Source organism: Xyrauchen texanus, chromosome 1, assembly GCF_025860055.1.
Source record: "Xyrauchen texanus isolate HMW12.3.18 chromosome 1, RBS_HiC_50CHRs, whole genome shotgun sequence".
NCBI lineage: Eukaryota > Metazoa > Chordata > Actinopteri > Cypriniformes > Catostomidae > Xyrauchen > Xyrauchen texanus.
Window position 1 is genome coordinate 10,843,598 of NC_068276.1, and position 17,962 is coordinate 10,861,559.

Here is a 17,962-nt window from a genome sequence, read left to right on the forward strand (position 1 = left end):
AATATTATTAAAGAATGAGGTGCTTTAGCAGGGTAAATAAGTGTATAACCTAGAATGGGGGAAAATGGACGTAGAAAAATAAGTATGGTTTTGCGTAGAATGTAGACATGGAAAAGCTTTATTAAAACTCAAACATTGTGTGCCAGAATTCGTACTTTCTTGTTTGCTGTAATACTTTTGAAGAAATGTGATAGAGATACTAAGGCCCTGATGTATTTAATGTTTGCGTGTATATAAACGCATCCAAACTTGATAGCACGCTCAAAAAAAGGTCAATGCTGATCTACTAACATAGTCTTTTGAGGATAGCATCTTTCAGATGCGAAAAATAGTTTCCCTGAAATGAAAATGCAGTTTAGAAGCGTGCTTCCAACTGTGCATAGTTAAGGGCTGCGTCAATGTAAATGAATCAAATTGCACCGCTAAAGTGATTTATCAAGCCTGAAAGTCATTTCAGAAACGGAAACTGAGAGAGTAAATTAATACAAATGAAAGGCAGGTATTTGATTCGCATTGTGCATCATGCTGTTATCGTGGCAAAAAAGAGACTTTGACAACTGAGAATACATATAACACCCTTTGATGACACATGAAAGTGAAATGAAATGATTTTTCTTGAAAAAAAACTGTTTTATGTGGTGGTTTTACAGCTCGATGTCATAACTAACATAATGATGATGATAAAATCTCTGTAACTCTTAGATAAAAAAAAAAGCCTCCTAACAAATTATGAAATAATTTAAATGAAATATTTTAAATGTTGGTTCTTTCCATTGAACTGGGCTGGCCTGTACACATCAGTACGCTGAACAAGTGTGTCTGGCTCTCGCGAAACATGCAGCGAGTGCTGGTTCTCTCCTGTACAGCCTCTGTGCAACTTTAACATGGTCATATCTGTGAATTGAAATTCAGATATTGTTTTAGTATACATCAGTGGTGCGATGGCTTAATGTGTGCATGATATTGTATTTTTTTCTTTGTGAATTATGAGTTGACCTCAGGCGACCCCGCAGCCACATGCGTTGACGATGTATTTTGGCTTGTATTTAAATGAATAATTTAAAGTCATTTAAATCGACTGAATGCTATTCACTACACACTGTTATTTGTGGGTTAAACTTCTCACGTGAGACAACAGCATGGCGCCAATTTCAGTGAAGCACTTCTACAGGCGCAGCGCCAACAAAACTGGCTCTCATAAGAAACCTTTTTAAATGTTTTCATTGAAACCTGTTTGGGTTTAAAGAGTAGCGTCTTTAGTTTTGTTTGATATGCCGCTGTATAAAATTCCTTCATTTTTTGCGCATCAGCTTGCTGAGAAAAATGTTGTCCACATTTTGAGGGACATTATTCCCTCAAAAGTTGAAAAAAGCACGTTAGTTATTTTGAATAACTTTCAACATTAACACATCTGCGGGTCATTTCGCTTTAGTTTAGTAAAAATTTTATATTTTATTTAATCACTGTACAATGTGGTTTATTTACTGTAGAAATATAGTACAGTAATGAGCAATGTTCACATTTCGAATCAATGAGTTCATCCAAAAGCCAAAACATTTTGCTTTCAGAGGCTTTAAAATGGAGTTAGGGTTAAGTCATTCACTAAATAGGGAGCAAGTGAGCAAGGGGACATCCTATAGCTGTCTATGCATTCATTCCCAAAATCCAACCAAAAATTCTGTTTCAGGCTGCAGATTATGTTTAGACCACTCAACGTGTTTTGTAAAAATGGGACAATGGTAATCATTTCATAGATTTAGAATTTCTAATGCTAAATTTTATTTTAACATTGTTGGCAGTGATGCTGGCCTTTACTACTGCAAACATAATAAACAATTTGTCAAACATCTGACTTTCTATTGCTTGGTATTATATACAATTTCACAACCTAGTCCACATATGAGGACATACAGTATTATGAAAACTGTTTGCTCTAGAAATATTTTTTATTAGGTGCTGCTAGTGAAAAATGAACACAGCAGTCATGCTCTGGTCTCATGGCGTAAAGGGAAGAGTGTCTTACCAAATAGCAGGGATTTATAATAATATTGTATAATCCTATAAATAAATGCCATATTATATTAAATGCTTAGCTTTGTGGGCAGTGCTCCAGCAAATGGTGCATTAGCATTACGGACAACCTTATTAGTTCAAGTCCCAGCCATAGGCCCTTCTCTCCCTTTCTACTTGCCTATTCAAAAATGTTATATAGCTGTAACTTAGAAAAAACAAACATCTTGACTGTATTGTATGGAAGTTAATGTGCCATCAGGTGTCCACTCTATTCAATAATGTTGTCCTCCATTTAAATGCAAGAGCATGTCCTGTGTGAATGCCCCCTAAGATGGTCTCTTAAGCAGGGATGTTGGGCCTCTGGAAAGAATCTAGCACTGCATGTTGTTCTCTTGTCTCTTATTCTCTGTCTTTGTCTGTCTGCTTGTGTCTTTTTTCTTGCTTTCTCTCGTCTCTGCCCTAGCATCATTATACTCTGTCATCACTATGCGGGGTCCAGTTTGAGCACTTCTCACTCTCCCCTTGTTACCATGACAACCGTGAGCCATCCTATAGGGCCTTGGGGATTGGCCGGGCTAACGGCCCATCCTTCAATCCACGCTCTCATCCTCCGAGACCGTTCCCATTCACAATCGTGTGGCAGTCACCCATGCACAGACAACACCGCCACATGATTTCCCATGCCGAGATGAAGGCGCTTTTTACATTCTTGCAATAATTTTTCATATTTGGAGCCAAAGCAATTTAATTGCAGAGTGAAGCAAGGGAGAGTTTGGGTTCCTGTGGAAACTTGGATGCTTCAGTGTTTTTGCCCTTTTTGCATTTTTATTAAATATTTTTCCTCCTTCATTCTTTCTGTTCTCAAGAAGTTCAAGTACAGTTCAGTGTTTTGGGTTCAATCCATCTCATTCCACATTTGCTCCAGGTGGCCTTGTGGGATCCGTGTGTGTGTGTGTGTGTGTGTGTGTGTGTGCATTTGTAATCACTAATGCCTGGATCAGTGTGTGTTTTCGTGGCCAATTTCCAACCTCCTCGTGATATAATGTTTTTTTGGGGCAAAACAGGCTTTCTTTTAGATGAGGAAAGCACAGCCTTCTTTCATTTTCAGGTAAATTTAAAGCTCTATAACACATCATGTTGATAATGACACTGAACAAAGACATAATCAGAGCTCTGCTTTTCAATAGGGAATTTCCATTCAGCTCAGAAGTAGCCAGAAACTTTGGATCTGTTTTCTTTTGAAGGCAAAAACACTATAGCTGTCTGCCCAAACCTGATGAGCTGCCTATTTAGGCATCATTTTAAGGCATCATAGGTGAACTCCAAGCACAAAGGCTGTTCCAAAAGGTTGGAAGGTAAGATACCTTTTTTGGCCAATTTCCAAGGCAGCATGATACATATCTTTGGAGGTGAGGGCGTGGCCAAGCGCCCGTCTGGGGAGAAAGTGGTAATGAGTTGCTGCTAATTTCTGTTTCTGAGTTGACAGTTAGAGACGGGGAGTTAAAAACAGGCCCTGCCCTTAGGGAATTCCCGGGAGAGGATTTCCCTCTAGAGCAGTTGCAAGACGAAACCCAAGTGATATTGATTGATGGTCAACGTCTTCAGCCAGACATAGCACTCACATATCCATATTTTTCAATTATAAAATATCGGTTGTATAGGGTGACACAGGACACTCACACAGAGGAAAATACAACCAAGTTGTTAGTACCAAAGAGCCTAACTGTTATTTCAGGTGGCTCATTATAATCCGATGGCAGGTCACATGGGACAGGGGAAGACACTAAGCTGTCTCATTGCCCGTTTCTATTGGCCGGGAATTGACGGGGATGTTCGCCAGTGAATGTCAGCAGTTGACTCCGCCGGCCGCTCAAAGCACCATTGCGGCCTCTTTCTTTGATCGAGGTTCCTTTCAAATGAATTGCCATGGACCTCGTCAGGCCACTAAAACGGACAGCACATGGGCATCGCTTTGTGTTAGTCCTAGTGGATTACGCAACACAATATCCAGAAGCAGTGCCTCTGTGCAACATCGCAGCATGAAGTGTTGTGGAGGCACTCTTTAGAATTATCTCCCAAGTGGGGATTCCGAAAGAAATCCTCACTGATCAGGGCACTATTTTCAAGTCACGTACAATTTGCAAGCTGTTAAATTATTGGGTATTAAACGAATTCGAATAAGTGTGTACCATCCAAAAACGGACGGCTTGGTTGAACGATTTAATAAGGCCTTAAAAAATATGATTTGTAAGTTTGTGCACGACGATGCTTGGAATTGGGGTAAGTGGCTCGATCCCCTGTTATTTGTAGTGTAAGAGGTCCCGCAAGCTTCCACAGGGTTTGCCCCATATTGATTGTTATATATACGCAAGCACTAATAAGCCCTGTGGCGTGTTAGATGTCATGAAGGAAAATTGGGAGGAGGGACCTTAACAGAATACGTTCTTGACCTGAGAGCAAAACTTAACACATTGGGGCAGCTATCACAGGAGAATTTTCTACAAGCTCAAGAACGTCAGACCCGGCTGTATAACAGGGGAGCTCGGCTATGGGAATTTGCACCGGGACAAAGTATCGAGGTTGCCAGTTTGCAAAAGAAATTCTTTGACATGTTCTCGCCTCTCCCCTGCCGCAATAACCTCAAAAAACACCACATCGAGACAACCCCAGGGGTAGTGGTATGTAGTCATCCCTACCGGTTACCCAAACACAAAAAAAACGGGTAGTAGGGGAAGAATTAAAGGCCATGCTCAGCGATCGGGCCAGCCAGGAAGCTCTGGTACATAAGAGCGATGGCTCGGTCCGGTTCTATGTGGATTATAGGAAAGTCAACGCTGTGTCGAAATTTGACATGTATCCAATACCTTGTATTGATGAACTGCTCGATCAGTTTGGCACTACTCACTTTTATTTTGACACTTGATTTAACAAAGGGATATTGGCAGATCCTCTTAACGCTGATGTCCCGTGAGACAACGGCCTTCTCCACACCATTTGGCGAAGTACGGCAACATAGAGAAGGAGTGCTTGGCCATCAAGTGGGTGGTCCTTTCACTCCGCTACTATTTATTGGGACGGCCATTCACCCTCTGTTTGGAACATGCCCCACTCCAATGGCTCCACTGCATGAAAGATGCCAACGCCTGCACCAACCATTGGCATTTGGCAATCGTGCCGTTTAAGTTCGAGTTCACAGGCTGAGGGAGCTGTTGCAGACTTTGTCTCCAGAGGGGGGGAGGGGTTGGGTAGTCTGGAAAGTTCCCCCGGCCTGAGTGGGGCAGTGGGTGTATGTGGAGGTGAGGGCGTGATCGAGCGCCTGTCTGGGGAGAGAGAAAGCCTCCACCTGAAGGAGTTCCACCTGAGATTAATTTCTTCTAATTACAGTTTCTGTATTGACCAGAGGTGGGTAACTATTTTGGTAAAGGGGACACATCGCGCTGTAAGTAGTGCATAGGGGGCCACATTGTATTCCTTTTGAGATACAATGTTCTGCATTGATTTGGTTTTTGTATCTTTTAAGCCCAGAAATATTTGTGTACTCAATTATCTGAAGTTTATCTGTGACTATTGAGACTATTCTGCAATTGCCTAAAGTATTGTATTGCTCAACAAAGGTAGATACTTTTCTATCAGGCATTAAAAACTAAATAAAGGCTGAGCTTATACATTTATTTTACCATCTCTACTCCCTATTAATTTATTATTCAATTTAACAATCTCTACATCAGGGGTCTGTTTTAATAATAATAAAAACAAATAATAGAACTTTTAATGTTTGTCGCAAAGTGGGCGAGTTCACTTGTTTTTTTCTAAAACATTACCCGTTTACATGCTAAAAGGGTCATGATGCGGGTCTCCTCGATTGTTTGACTTTCAGCACTCAACAGAATAACACAGGCTGCATGACTATGATAAATGATTACTGCAAGAGTTAGATTAACATACAGGTGTGAAGGGACTTCAACATTTCTAAATTGCACAAATAAAATATACATATACATATTTGTCTCTGACTTGCTTTTGCTTGCATGTCAATGATGCTGAGACTTTTATATTTAATTTAATCACTGAGAAGGTTTACCTGCAAAGTAGAACCAAACATCACAAGCAGCCTCAAGAATGGACACAGAGTAGCCGTATAACACTTTTCCTTGAGCAGAATATTGCACTACAGATCGCTAAGTTTGTTCAAAGGGGAAAGCGAGAGGTAGAAAAAGTGCACTCGCGTGCATGGTTGCCAGATTGCACAAAATAAGTATACATTAGGCGGAATATTTCCAATTTGCGCAAGTATAAATCTCAAACTGGGGGTGTTGCGTCTCTTATCTGGCAACCCCGAGCATGTTAAACGCTTGTGGAGACGCATAAGGTCCCAATGCAAGTTAACTGAAATATCCAATGAAAAAAAAACGCTTTTATGATAAATGAGCCGCGGGCCACATTAAACCATGTGGAAGGCCTGATCTAGCGGGCAGTATGTTGCCCATGTCTGGTATTGACAGTGGACAGACTGGGAGAGATAAAAAAGGGCCGAGTACACAGAGAGAGGGAGAGAGTGACACATCTGAGTCTGCGTGTCTGTGATCCAAGACTATTTTATTTTACATACTGAAAAGCTGGACTCTGGTTTAATTTATGTTGAAACACAGTCTTTGTTTGACTTACGCTGGAAAGCGATTTTCTGTTGGTGTGAATAAAATCTGACTCACATGGAATGTGGAAACTGGCTCCCGCTTCCTCCTCTATCTGTCCAACAATGTACCTTTTCACAGTATTCTTTGTGGTAGAATGCAGTTCCATAATGCATTGGACTAGGTGAATGAAAAAATGCATCCAAGATGGCTGATGAGAAAGAAACATTTATAATAAATATAATTGATTTAATCTTGAAAATTAACAGTGAAATCATTCAATTTATTTAAAACAAATATATATATTTTACCCCAAATTTGTGTGTATTTTATTTAGAGCTAGACCGATATATCGATTTTACCTATTATCAGTGCCGATAGTTGCTTTTTGGCATTATTATTATCTCCAAAAATCTATGGCAATTAGTTTTTTTTATAATTTCAAAGTAAGTGTCCCCGGTGTGTTTCAGGCTTGTTTATTCTTAAAAGAATAAACAAGCCCGTATTCTTCTCCATTTGTTCTGGTTAATTTGTGGATTTTGGTTGAACAATAAACTGTATCTGGGATTTTATTTATTTAGGACTCTTTGTCTGTGTCCATCATAGTAAGGAAAGAATAAGAAATTTGTTGACATTCTATAAATCAATTTTATAAACTATCTACCCATTAATCGGTTATCCTGCCTCCTTAGTTATCGGTATCGGCAAAATCCGCTATCGGTCGACTTCTAATTTTATGCTTAAATGTATAATGTTTACTTGGCAACATCCGAATGCCAAGCTATACTAAAATCAATTATGAGTCGAGTCTCTCGTTCATGTGAGGAGCTCTATTTTTATTATTAACTGAGTTGGTTCCTATATAGAGTATTCCAAATTGGTCACTTTTGAGGTTCCATTTTTGATAAGATGCTGCTTAAATAGGCAGTGTAAATTAAGGCAGTTCACTAGGTTTTGGAATAGAGCCTTTGTGTTCAGACTTATCAGAAATTATTTTGCAGCTTTTAAATCTTTTCGGTTTTTAATAGAGAAATTCATGAAGGCTTTAAGATGTGAAGGGCAGAGAAGTTTTTAAAAGGATTAATATTCCTTGCTCCTTTGAAATAGAAGAGCACTATTTAGACATACTTCCAAGTAAGATCATTTATTGATTCTAAGCTGCAAAATCTTCATATTAACATATAACTTTCCATGTTTGCATACAAGTGTTTTTCAGAAAGATTGTGGGTGTGTTGCTACTGATTTCACATGCAAAAAGATTGGCCAATCACAAGTTAATTAACTTTAAGAAGTCTTAAAGGTACATAGCAAAAGCAGTGTGTTTTATTCTAAGGGTCAGAGAGACTTTGGAAAATAATCTCAGCCTCAGATGGCACACCTATCAGAAAACTTGCAGTGCTAATTTGATTGGCTAGTTGCTACACAATTTTACGGCAGTCAGGGTGCAGCAGTCTGGAAATCAAGCTGTCGAAAGATTATACAATGAGTGATTTAGAGGAAGAACTGTTGTTTTTGTTGTTTAGAAGAATATACTAGAAAGGTAACGAGATATGAACAAGATATTTTCTATTCATTAAATAATTGGCCCTGTCTTTTATTGAGGTATTTACTATTTCACATTAAAACAAAACGAACAATGGTTGGATGCTTAAAATGCTGTTGAAAACGACCTTTCCAGTCTAAGCAGGCAGATCTGGGCCAGGATTAGCTGCAATGTGAACCAGACTTGATGGCATTAGTCAAAAGTCTGGCTTAGTGAGACTTGTTGGAAGATGGCCATGTAAAACTATATTACTGTTTTCATGCACAAAAATCTTAGCTGATGTTATAAGTGGACTTGTATCATGTTGTAATTAATTGTCATTAAAACAATGTCACAATGCAAAAAAATGGCAATGATTCTAAAATGGGTTAAATTTTTTTTCTTCTTTTGGGTTGAAATTTTACACTTTACATGTGATTCACCCATATAGCCCAAGGTGATTTTGCCTTTGACACACTTGTTTAATGTAATGTATAGCCCATAAGGTATATTATTTATATGATTTTTCTGTTAGTAAAACAAAATATTCCTTTATGTTGTTGATACTGCTAGTATAGTTTGTATGTGCTCAGTTGATGCTATTACTTATATGATGTTGATGACTGATGTGTGGATGTTAAAGTTTTATGCTCGTGTTTTACTGCAGGCAGCTTCAGCAGCAACAGCAAGCTGAACTGGAGGTTCACCAGAGAGATGGACTGACTGCATATGATCTGTCGCAGGTGCGTGCGCACACACACACACAATCTCTCTCTCTTACTCTGTCATTTAGTCACTTAACCCCACAGGTGCATTACTCTTTTTAGCTCATACAGTACATATAATTTATTCTCCCTCGTTTTATATGCAAGCCCCTCCTAAATCAATGTCACAACTGAGTGCATTTTTAGATTTATATTTTAAATGGGATGCGCTGTAAAATTGGATACATTCAGCTGTTACCTTATGGTGCCATTTCTAATTGATCTCACCCTTAAAATTACTTTCTTTGGTAAAATCGAATGTATTTACTGTAGATTGATTAAGTCATATTAAATAACATTTTTGACTTGAATGAAACCAGTTAATTTAGATGTTAACACATGAAGCACATTTTTAGATTCCCTGACCAAAATGTTTTTACAGTATATGAAGGATCTTGAATATACATTTTGGTTGCTCTTTCATAGCTCATGAGACCTAATGGGAGTTAGGTTTGCACTGAATCTAAATACTGACCAAGAGAAACAACTGAGATGAAATAGATCTAATTTGAGCATTTCTGTGGTGCATTGTGCATTTGCCCACCTCCCATCAGCTTTAATGTTTTTCTCTTCTGTGTATCCAAGATATTCAAGGTTAAATACAACTTGTTACAGTACAACACTGTGTCACTTTATACCTGGCTGCTACCTCAATAACTGCTATGTGCATAGAACACTATCTCATAGTATGTTTTGTTTACATTTGGCATTTTTAGGAACCGTCATCTTTTTGCACTACTGTGTACGGGTCGGCGCTGCACTGTGCCCATTGTCCTGTTAATTTTTAGTAATTTATTGTACTGTCCCGTACTTTTTGCACACGTTTGCACGTGCACTTTATATAGGTATGTTATTTAGTCTGTGTAGTCTCATGTGGTTCTGTGTTGTCCAATGTTGTTTTATGTAGCACCATGGTCCTGGAGGAACGTTGTCTCGTTTCACTGTGTACTGTACTAACTGTATATGGTCAAACGACAATAAAAACCACTTGACTTGACAAGGTTAAATGCTCTTTAAACGTAGACCATTATTTTTGCCTCAGTATGTAAAATCTAGCAAAAACACATTTGTACACATTTAATGAAAGCCTAGCAAGCGTGCAGCACAGCATGTAAGTGTTTAAAATATGCAACTATTATACTGTTTCAGAAGTATAATCATAACACAAACATTATTTATGTATGAGAAAAAAAAAATCACTTATCAGGCTTGTCTAGGCTTGCATTGTAAGTGCATTAGTATAAACACTTTTTCATTATTGTTTTTAAAACTTGAGGAATGAGTCAATTTGTTTGATTGTCTGCAATCATTGCCAATAGGATTGCCACAGTCGTTGCATTAGTTAACACTAATACCAGGGAAATTCCTAAATACTCTAACCGTTTCAATACCACACCACAAACTAACATGCTATTGAACATATGAATTTATTTAAAAAGTTAAGCATTATTCTAAATAACATCAAATACAATTAAAACAATGGCATGTAGCCTTAATATATTTCTCATTTAAGTAAACATTGCTTGATGTTTTTATCCAAGACAAGTAAACAGTCTTTGTAGTGGAATCAAAGACAATGAAAAAAAAAAAAAAGAAACACGTTTCGAGCAATAGAACAAAGATAGAGATGAAGTAAACAGTGTTTGAAGTTTTCCAGGTATCTACAGTAACAGCAGAATCAAGTATTCAAGTGAACACTCAGAGATAAAAAAAAAAAGGTAATCAAATGCAAAATAAAGGCACTTTGTAATTGACTGGTGAAACGGTCGTATGTATCATCCCAATCTCCCTCTCTCTAGATCTGTGCTATAAAAATAGAGCATAGCTGTGGAGTGAAGTCATATACTGTATGTAACACATTACATGTATAATCACCCCTCGAATGGAATATGCCATCTGTGTCTCATTCGTTTAACTCTCACAGCTTAGCGCATCACATAGTTACACGTTTTTGACACGTTATTGCATATGCTGTTTCTATGAAGATCTATATTAAGATTTCATTGGAGCAGATTATTTGTTGAAAAATATCATTCCTCCCATGGGCTCTTGGGTAGCACCAATGGCATTTACATTCTACGTTGATTTGTAACACCTGTCTGCAATTTAGTCATCACAGAGAGAAACCGTTATGAGTTAATGAAAAAGAGAAGTATTGGACATTGTTGTGTGCTTACATTTTCTAGTTCAAGTTACTTTTTTGACAAGTTCACTGAGTACATCTAATGGCTTTGTTCAATGAGATGTTTGTCTTATTATTTATAAGCATTTAGTTTTATGAGTTAGATTTTCAATGTTTTGAAGTCAACATGGCATGAAAATTAACCCTGTTTACTTTCCTAATTCACTCTGCAGGTCTAATTGTGCACGATTCATCTTTGTAATTTTTCATATCTTGATATTACAATCTTTTTTTTGTAATCAAAACGTAAAAACTTGCAATTTCTTTTGGCTGATGTCACCAATCACTTGTACTTTTCTGTATGTCCTGTCCAACTACCTGCCTTATAGAGACTACCAGGGCTGCCGATAAGGGGGGACTACTGGGCCTTTTTTCCTGGGACTGGAGGGATGGTCCATATTGTAGAGCGCAACTAATCCACAAAAGGAGTGGTGGTGGTGTAGTGGGCTAAAGCAAATAACTGGTAATCAAAAGGTTGCTGGTTCAATCCCCACAGCCACCACCATTGTGTCTTTGAGCAAGGCACTTAACTCCAGGTTGCTCCGGGGGAATTGTCCCTGTAATAACGGCACTGTAAGTCGCTTTGGATAAAAGCGTCTGCCAAATGTAAATGTAATGTAAATGTAAACACGTTTAGCGAGAAGTGAAAGCCATCGGGGCAGCATACTTTCATGGAAGAACTAACCCCCCACCCCCGCCCCACAACTTTTAAGATAATATCAATTCATGCTGGATGAAGTCCTGCCCTATATTTTACTTTATTGAATATCCTGTTTCACCCTAAAAATACCTATTTAGAATGCTGTTTAATATTTACGTCAAATTTGCCCTCTCACTTTGGTGCCCACAGGTGCCAGTTTCCAACGTGCCAGCTGGTGTTCACGAGGCGGGCAAGGCCATCGACAAAACAGATTCGCTGTTCTCACAGGAGAGAGACCCACGCTTCAGTGACATGTACTCTGGAATTTCCGGGTGTATGTTCTTACATACTATATCTTTATAACTTCTACTGCACAAGGCAGTGATTTTTATCCAACTTGCTGTAATTTCACCTCATGTAATAGCAAAGTTCTTGCAAGTCTGCCAACTAGAGTTTGTATCTATTTTAAGGTATGAAATGCATACAGTATATCTGTATAATGTACAAAGAATTTGTCTGGGGTTCTTTTTTCAAACCCTGTTGAAAAATCCAGCTTCTGGTGGTCTTTAGCTGGTTGAAGCTTGTTGTTTATTGTCATTAGATGGTCCTTGTTTAGGTGATTGATCAGCTTTACTGCCAGCTAATGGGGCCAAGGCTGAGGTGGGGCCATCTTAGTTAGCCTTGTTGAAACTGTTAGATCACCATTGCTATTGTTCTGCAGCTCTGACCTAGTTGAAGTTAAACCCAGACCAGGGTTTCTGTTAGCCATTAAAGATTTTTGACTATAAAAATGTCCTAATGTCCTAGATACTCAGACTTGTGGCGAACAGGATACTATTTCACATTATAATTGTTCAGCTTTCAATTTTTGCTACTTGTTGCACATGTGCGAAGTGGTTAATTTCTATTCGCATGTTTTAATTTAATAATGTTTTAACTGTCGCACTCTATAACCCTGCTATGTGTAACCTATATGAGTAGTCCATATGATTAATGAGCTACATTCCAAGTTTTCTAAATTCATACAATAGCATTATATAACAAACAATCAAAAATGTTAATTGTTATTCATTTATAATCTTCTCCTTTGTTGGAGCTTTCAAATCACATTTATACTCTCGTTCAGATTCAAAAATTGTGTTTTGAAACATTGAACCAGGTTTTACAACAAACACCATTGGTTCTCGAATTTGATGTAATCAAATGTGATGTGCAACTTCGAACTTGCAGGATGGAGAGCAAGATTTACGAGCTGCAGCGGAGGGAAAGCTTTTCAGCAAATAATTATTTGAAATATAATGCACAAGTCATATGGACAACGTTTGTGTGTCCTTTTTGGAGCTTGACAGACATGGTCACCATGAGCTGTCATTGGTTGAGTTGTGCGAACATTCTTCCAAAATTCTACTAACGATTATAATAATGACAGGATTTACATTTTTGTGTGAACTATTCATTTAAATGTCATTCCATGGTAAGATTAAAAGAGAATCTTTGTATATCTTGTGTCTGTGTTTGTGTGTTTAGCTGAGAAAAAGATGATGGCCCCCTCCTCTACTGCGGGAGGACAGCAGTTATATTCCCAAGGCAGCCCATTTCAACCTGGCCACTCTGGCAAGAGCTTTAGGTACAAAAGAGTGTTACAGAATACATTTTCCAACTCTCAAGGCCTGTTCACTGTTCCCGTCAAACACATATTTTGCTATGATGTCTGCCTGCATCAGAATGCACGTTCAAGAGCAGTTAAAGGAATGTTCTGGGTGCAATACAAGTTATGCTCAATTGAGAGCATTTGTGGCATAATGTTGATTACAAAAAATAATAACAATAATTGACTCGTTCCTTGTTTATTTAAAAACACGCAAAAATCATGGTTACAATGGAAGTGAATGGGGCCAGTCCATAAACTTTAAAATTCATACTGTTTTAAAAGTATTGCAACAAGGTGTAAACATTATACATGTTAACATGATTTTAGTGTGGTAAAATCATGGAATTACATTGTAGTCCATTGTCATGACAACGACACTGTAATATTGAATCTAACATGTGTGCGTGTGTGTGTTTCAGCTCATCTGTGATCCACGTTCCAGGGGTTAATGACATCCAGTCTACCGCCGGTTCAGCTGGACAGAACCTCACTCAGATATCCCGCCAGATCAACACTGGTCAGGTGTCCTGGACAGGAAGCAGACCACCCTTTTCTGGCCAGGTGAGATTAATCCTACCCCTGACTGCCTGTACATCCACCATTATCTTAATGAGCTCTGCCAAATGCATTCTTATTCACATTACACGAAATTACTGATGAAAATGTTGGCAAAGGGAGTTTTTGTTGGTTGGTCAACAAAGGCTGGATTGCTTTTTCAATTTGACATGATAAAACATTGACTAAATTTAAAGGATGTTCTCGTCAAAAGAAAAAACTATGACTAGAACAAAATGATTTGTCAAACTTAACGCTTGAGTTATGAATCATTGCTTTAGTGGTGTGATGTGAGTATTGGATCCAGTTAATGCTATGCTAATGTGTTTTTGATAAGTTTAGAAGAGTTGGATGTAAGCCTACTTTTTAATGTGTGTGTGTGGGCGGGTTTGGGTGGTTTATGAGGATATTTGATTAGGTTAAAAACTGGTAATCACAAGGGTATTATGCTATAAATGTGGTTTATGAGGACATTTCTAGTGTCTAGTTTGAAAATGTAAAAATGCAGCAAGTTTTTTGTGATGGTTTGGTTTAGGGGTAGAGTTGGGGGATAGAACCTATAGTTTGTACAGTATAAAGATCATTATGTCTATGGAGAGTCCTCATAAGGATAGCCGCACCAGTGTGTGTGTGTGTGTGTGTTTATGGTTTCTCATCTGTGTCTCTTTAGTAAGCAATAAATTCTTTTAAATTTTTTCACCAGTTATACAATATCTTACATAACTTACATGTAGCCAAATCAAATATAAAGGCCTAAGTAATGAAGAAGAACAGAGAAATGCTGATATACAAAGTAGCTCTGTGGTTTCGTTCTGATTAAAAGTAAAGCTTGTTTTTTTTTAAATCGGAATTGCGTGATTGCAACTGTTTCCCACTTGCCCAGCTCAATCAAGAGTTACTTCCCATTTTAACATCTGCATTATCATTAATCAAGTGGGTTTGACATGACATTAAATATGATTTCCAAGACTATGTGTCCTCTATCAAACACATTTATCCAAATCCACTTACGCATAACTCTGCCTCACCAGGTGTGTAACCAGTTTCTAGCGACAAGTAATTTGTCTGTCTACACTAAAGGTTAAAAAGCTGCACAACACCTCGACAGGAGGGCGATTTTGATACCGTAGTAGAAATATTTGCACAACAATAAGTGGGCAGGATTACTTTAATTTATTTAATCATGAGTGCAATACAAAAAATTGATTAAGGTGAAAATACAGAGCGGGACATGTCCCACACAGGGGAAGGAAAGTTAGGTAATTTGTTAGGCAGAACACAAAGTCTAGTTTAGTTGTTTACAGTTGACTAGCAACTTCACAAGTTGGCACATTAAAGTAGAATTCAGTTGACTTTTGGTTGATTATATTTTTTTATTTGTATTTAATTCAAATGATAATCCAAAAATAGTTATTGCCACATGGTTGTTTAATAGTTCATAAGCTAAATAGTTAATAGTTCATGAGTTTTCAGCTAAAATAACTATATTGTGATGCATACCATTCACATGATATAAAATGTATTCTACGATTTTGATACAAGAGCTAATCAGAACTATTCAGTGTTTAAAATACAACTATGTGGAGAAGTACCAGCAGCCAAATCACCCTGCAGCTCTTGCCTGGTTCCCCATTAAAGCTAAGCAGGGTTGAGCCTGGCCAGTACCTAGATGGGAGACCTCCTGGGAAAACCAAGGTTGCTGCCTGAAGTGGTATTAGGGAGGCCAGCAGGGGGTGCTCACCCTGAGGTCTGTGTGGGTCATAATTCCCCAGTATAGTGACGGTGTCATTATACTGTAAAAAAGCACCGTCTTTCGGATGAGACGTTAATCCGTGGTCCTGACTCTCTGGGGTCATTAAAAATCCCAGGGCACTTCTCATAAAGTGTAGGGGTGTAACCCTGGTGTCCTGGATAAATTCCCCCCATTGGCCCCTATCTATCATGGCCTCCTAATAATCTCCATCCCTGAATTGGTTACATCACTCTCCTCTTCACCAATAGCTAGTTCTGGCGCAGTATGGCTGCTGTCGCATCATCCAGGTGGATGCTTCACACTGGTAGTGGTTGAGGAGATTCCCCCTATACTATGTGGAGAGCTTTGAGTGCCTAGAAAAGCACTATATAAAATGTAAGGAATTATTATTTATATATTAACTTGTGGGCACCATGACTACAATTACATGGACACCAGAAAGCGGGTTATTGCAATCAAACAGCGTTCCAGATAACACGCAATGTATAAGCGGCAAACACATTTTGACATGCACCTCGGTCAGTAAGCAGCTTTCTCTACATTAGCATAATTTCCCCTCGATGCTTGTGTAAATAACATACATGGGGTCCGAGGAAGACTTGGCTATTTTAATCTCTGTTTCTTCACTTTATTTCCAGATATTTTAGAGTTGTTGCATTTGTTTACTTTCTATAGCGACCTGCACCACTCCTGAATTGCACTTAAATAGCAGAATTTCCCTCTTATATAAAACTCAGAGATTTCCCCAACATGAGGGACAATGGATATTTTACATTGGTGTGTATAAAAGGGTATAGTTTATAGTGTGTGTGATTTTTCCCATTGTACTCCCAGAATTGTTGAATGATTCTTTCCAATGTGTTGACTTGTTGGGCTCCATCCTATGACTTGTTGTCCTGGTCTGTTCCACGCACACGCACTCTTCAAATACCCATCAGAATGGCGATTATGCGTTTACATGGCCACATAAAGCCACATTCTCAGAGAGAAACCTAGGTGTGTTAAACCGCTTTCTCTTAATCCCTTAAACGGTGTAAGGAAATCAGCGTTCTTGTTTACATGACGTTTCAGAATGCCGGTTTCTGCTAAAACCCTGGGATAAACAGTTTTCTTAAGTGCATGTAAATGTGGTCAGTGTTACAGTATGCTTATTTCAGGGACAGTCCCCCTAGAGCAGGGGTGACCAACCCTGCTCCTGGAGAGCTACCTTCCTGCAGAGTTTAGCTCCAACACACCTGCCTATCATTTTCAAGTAATCCTAAAGACCTTGATAAGCTGGTTCAGGTGTGTTTGATTAGGGTTGGATCTAAACTTAGAACGCTGATTTCCTAGAGCATCTTCAAGTGTCTCGTTCAAGAGTAAAATCAAGTTTGAACTTACAACCCTCTCATTACAGGCTGAAATTAACCAGGCGGACACACTGCACCTGTCAAGAGTTAATAAGAATCAGTGTTCATTACAATACGTGGGATCAATCAACCTGTGAAATATTGTAGTATCTGTATATTAAAAGTCTCATGTCATTCTACCACAGCAGCAGATTCCTGCTCAATCCAGTAAGGCCCAGTCCTCACCATTTGGCATCGGCTCCAGCCACACCTACCAGGCCGACCCGTCCTCCTACAGCCCCCTGTCTAGCCCTGCCACCTCCTCACCCTCCGGCAATGCCTACTCCAACATGGCCAATCGCAGCACTGCTTTCGGTAAGACTTGTTCATTTATGACAATAAACTGCACTACTCTGTATTCACGCAATGTCTGACAGGCAGCTACTTTAAAACGCTTGCACTCATATTTATGCATGCTTTGTGAAGAGTGCCAGACTGATCTTGTGGAATATCGACGATGGTAAATTTTTTTGTCTGCTAAAATCAGTCTCCGCTTTCCGAACTTCCCCCTGTGGCCAAAGCAGCAGATTAATGCATGCACACCTTGGTCTGATTTTGCATGAACATTCGCTGCATGGTGACGTTGTCTGAAATTTGGCACAGCAAAGCCGAATTTGGGGCATTACATTTTGGAACCAACAGACAGATTTCCTTTGAGATCATGTTTAGAGTGTTCATGCCTCGTGGTAATGCACATTGGTTGTTCAAAATAAGCAAAATATAGAAATAAATATTAATGTAAACAGTCAGTTATGTCTTAAGTAAATATAGGACAAACAGGTTGGGGGGGGAATCAGATATTAATCAAAATATCTGAAATTAGGCTGGCAGTATTAATACAGTATCTATTATGCATTTTATTT

General features: G+C 38.6%; 1 protein-coding gene across 5 annotated transcripts in view; it reads left to right on the forward strand.

The window, feature by feature from the left end:
• Positions 1 to 17,962, forward strand: part of arnt2 (aryl-hydrocarbon receptor nuclear translocator 2) — a 146,052-nt gene that overhangs the window by 114,641 nt on the left and 13,449 nt on the right. For 3 of the 5 annotated variants that reach the window (XM_052144219.1, XM_052144359.1, XM_052144517.1), the window contains 5 exons: positions 8,834 to 8,909; positions 11,963 to 12,086; positions 13,280 to 13,379; positions 13,823 to 13,964; positions 17,246 to 17,414. In XM_052144219.1, coding sequence (XP_052000179.1) covers positions 8,834 to 8,909; positions 11,963 to 12,086; positions 13,280 to 13,379; positions 13,823 to 13,964; positions 17,246 to 17,414 — 611 coding nt within the window. The remainder of the gene's footprint in view (positions 1 to 8,833; positions 8,910 to 11,962; positions 12,087 to 13,279; positions 13,380 to 13,822; positions 13,965 to 17,245; positions 17,415 to 17,962) is intronic. The other 2 variants (XM_052144298.1, XM_052144432.1) reach the window with 1 other exon arrangement.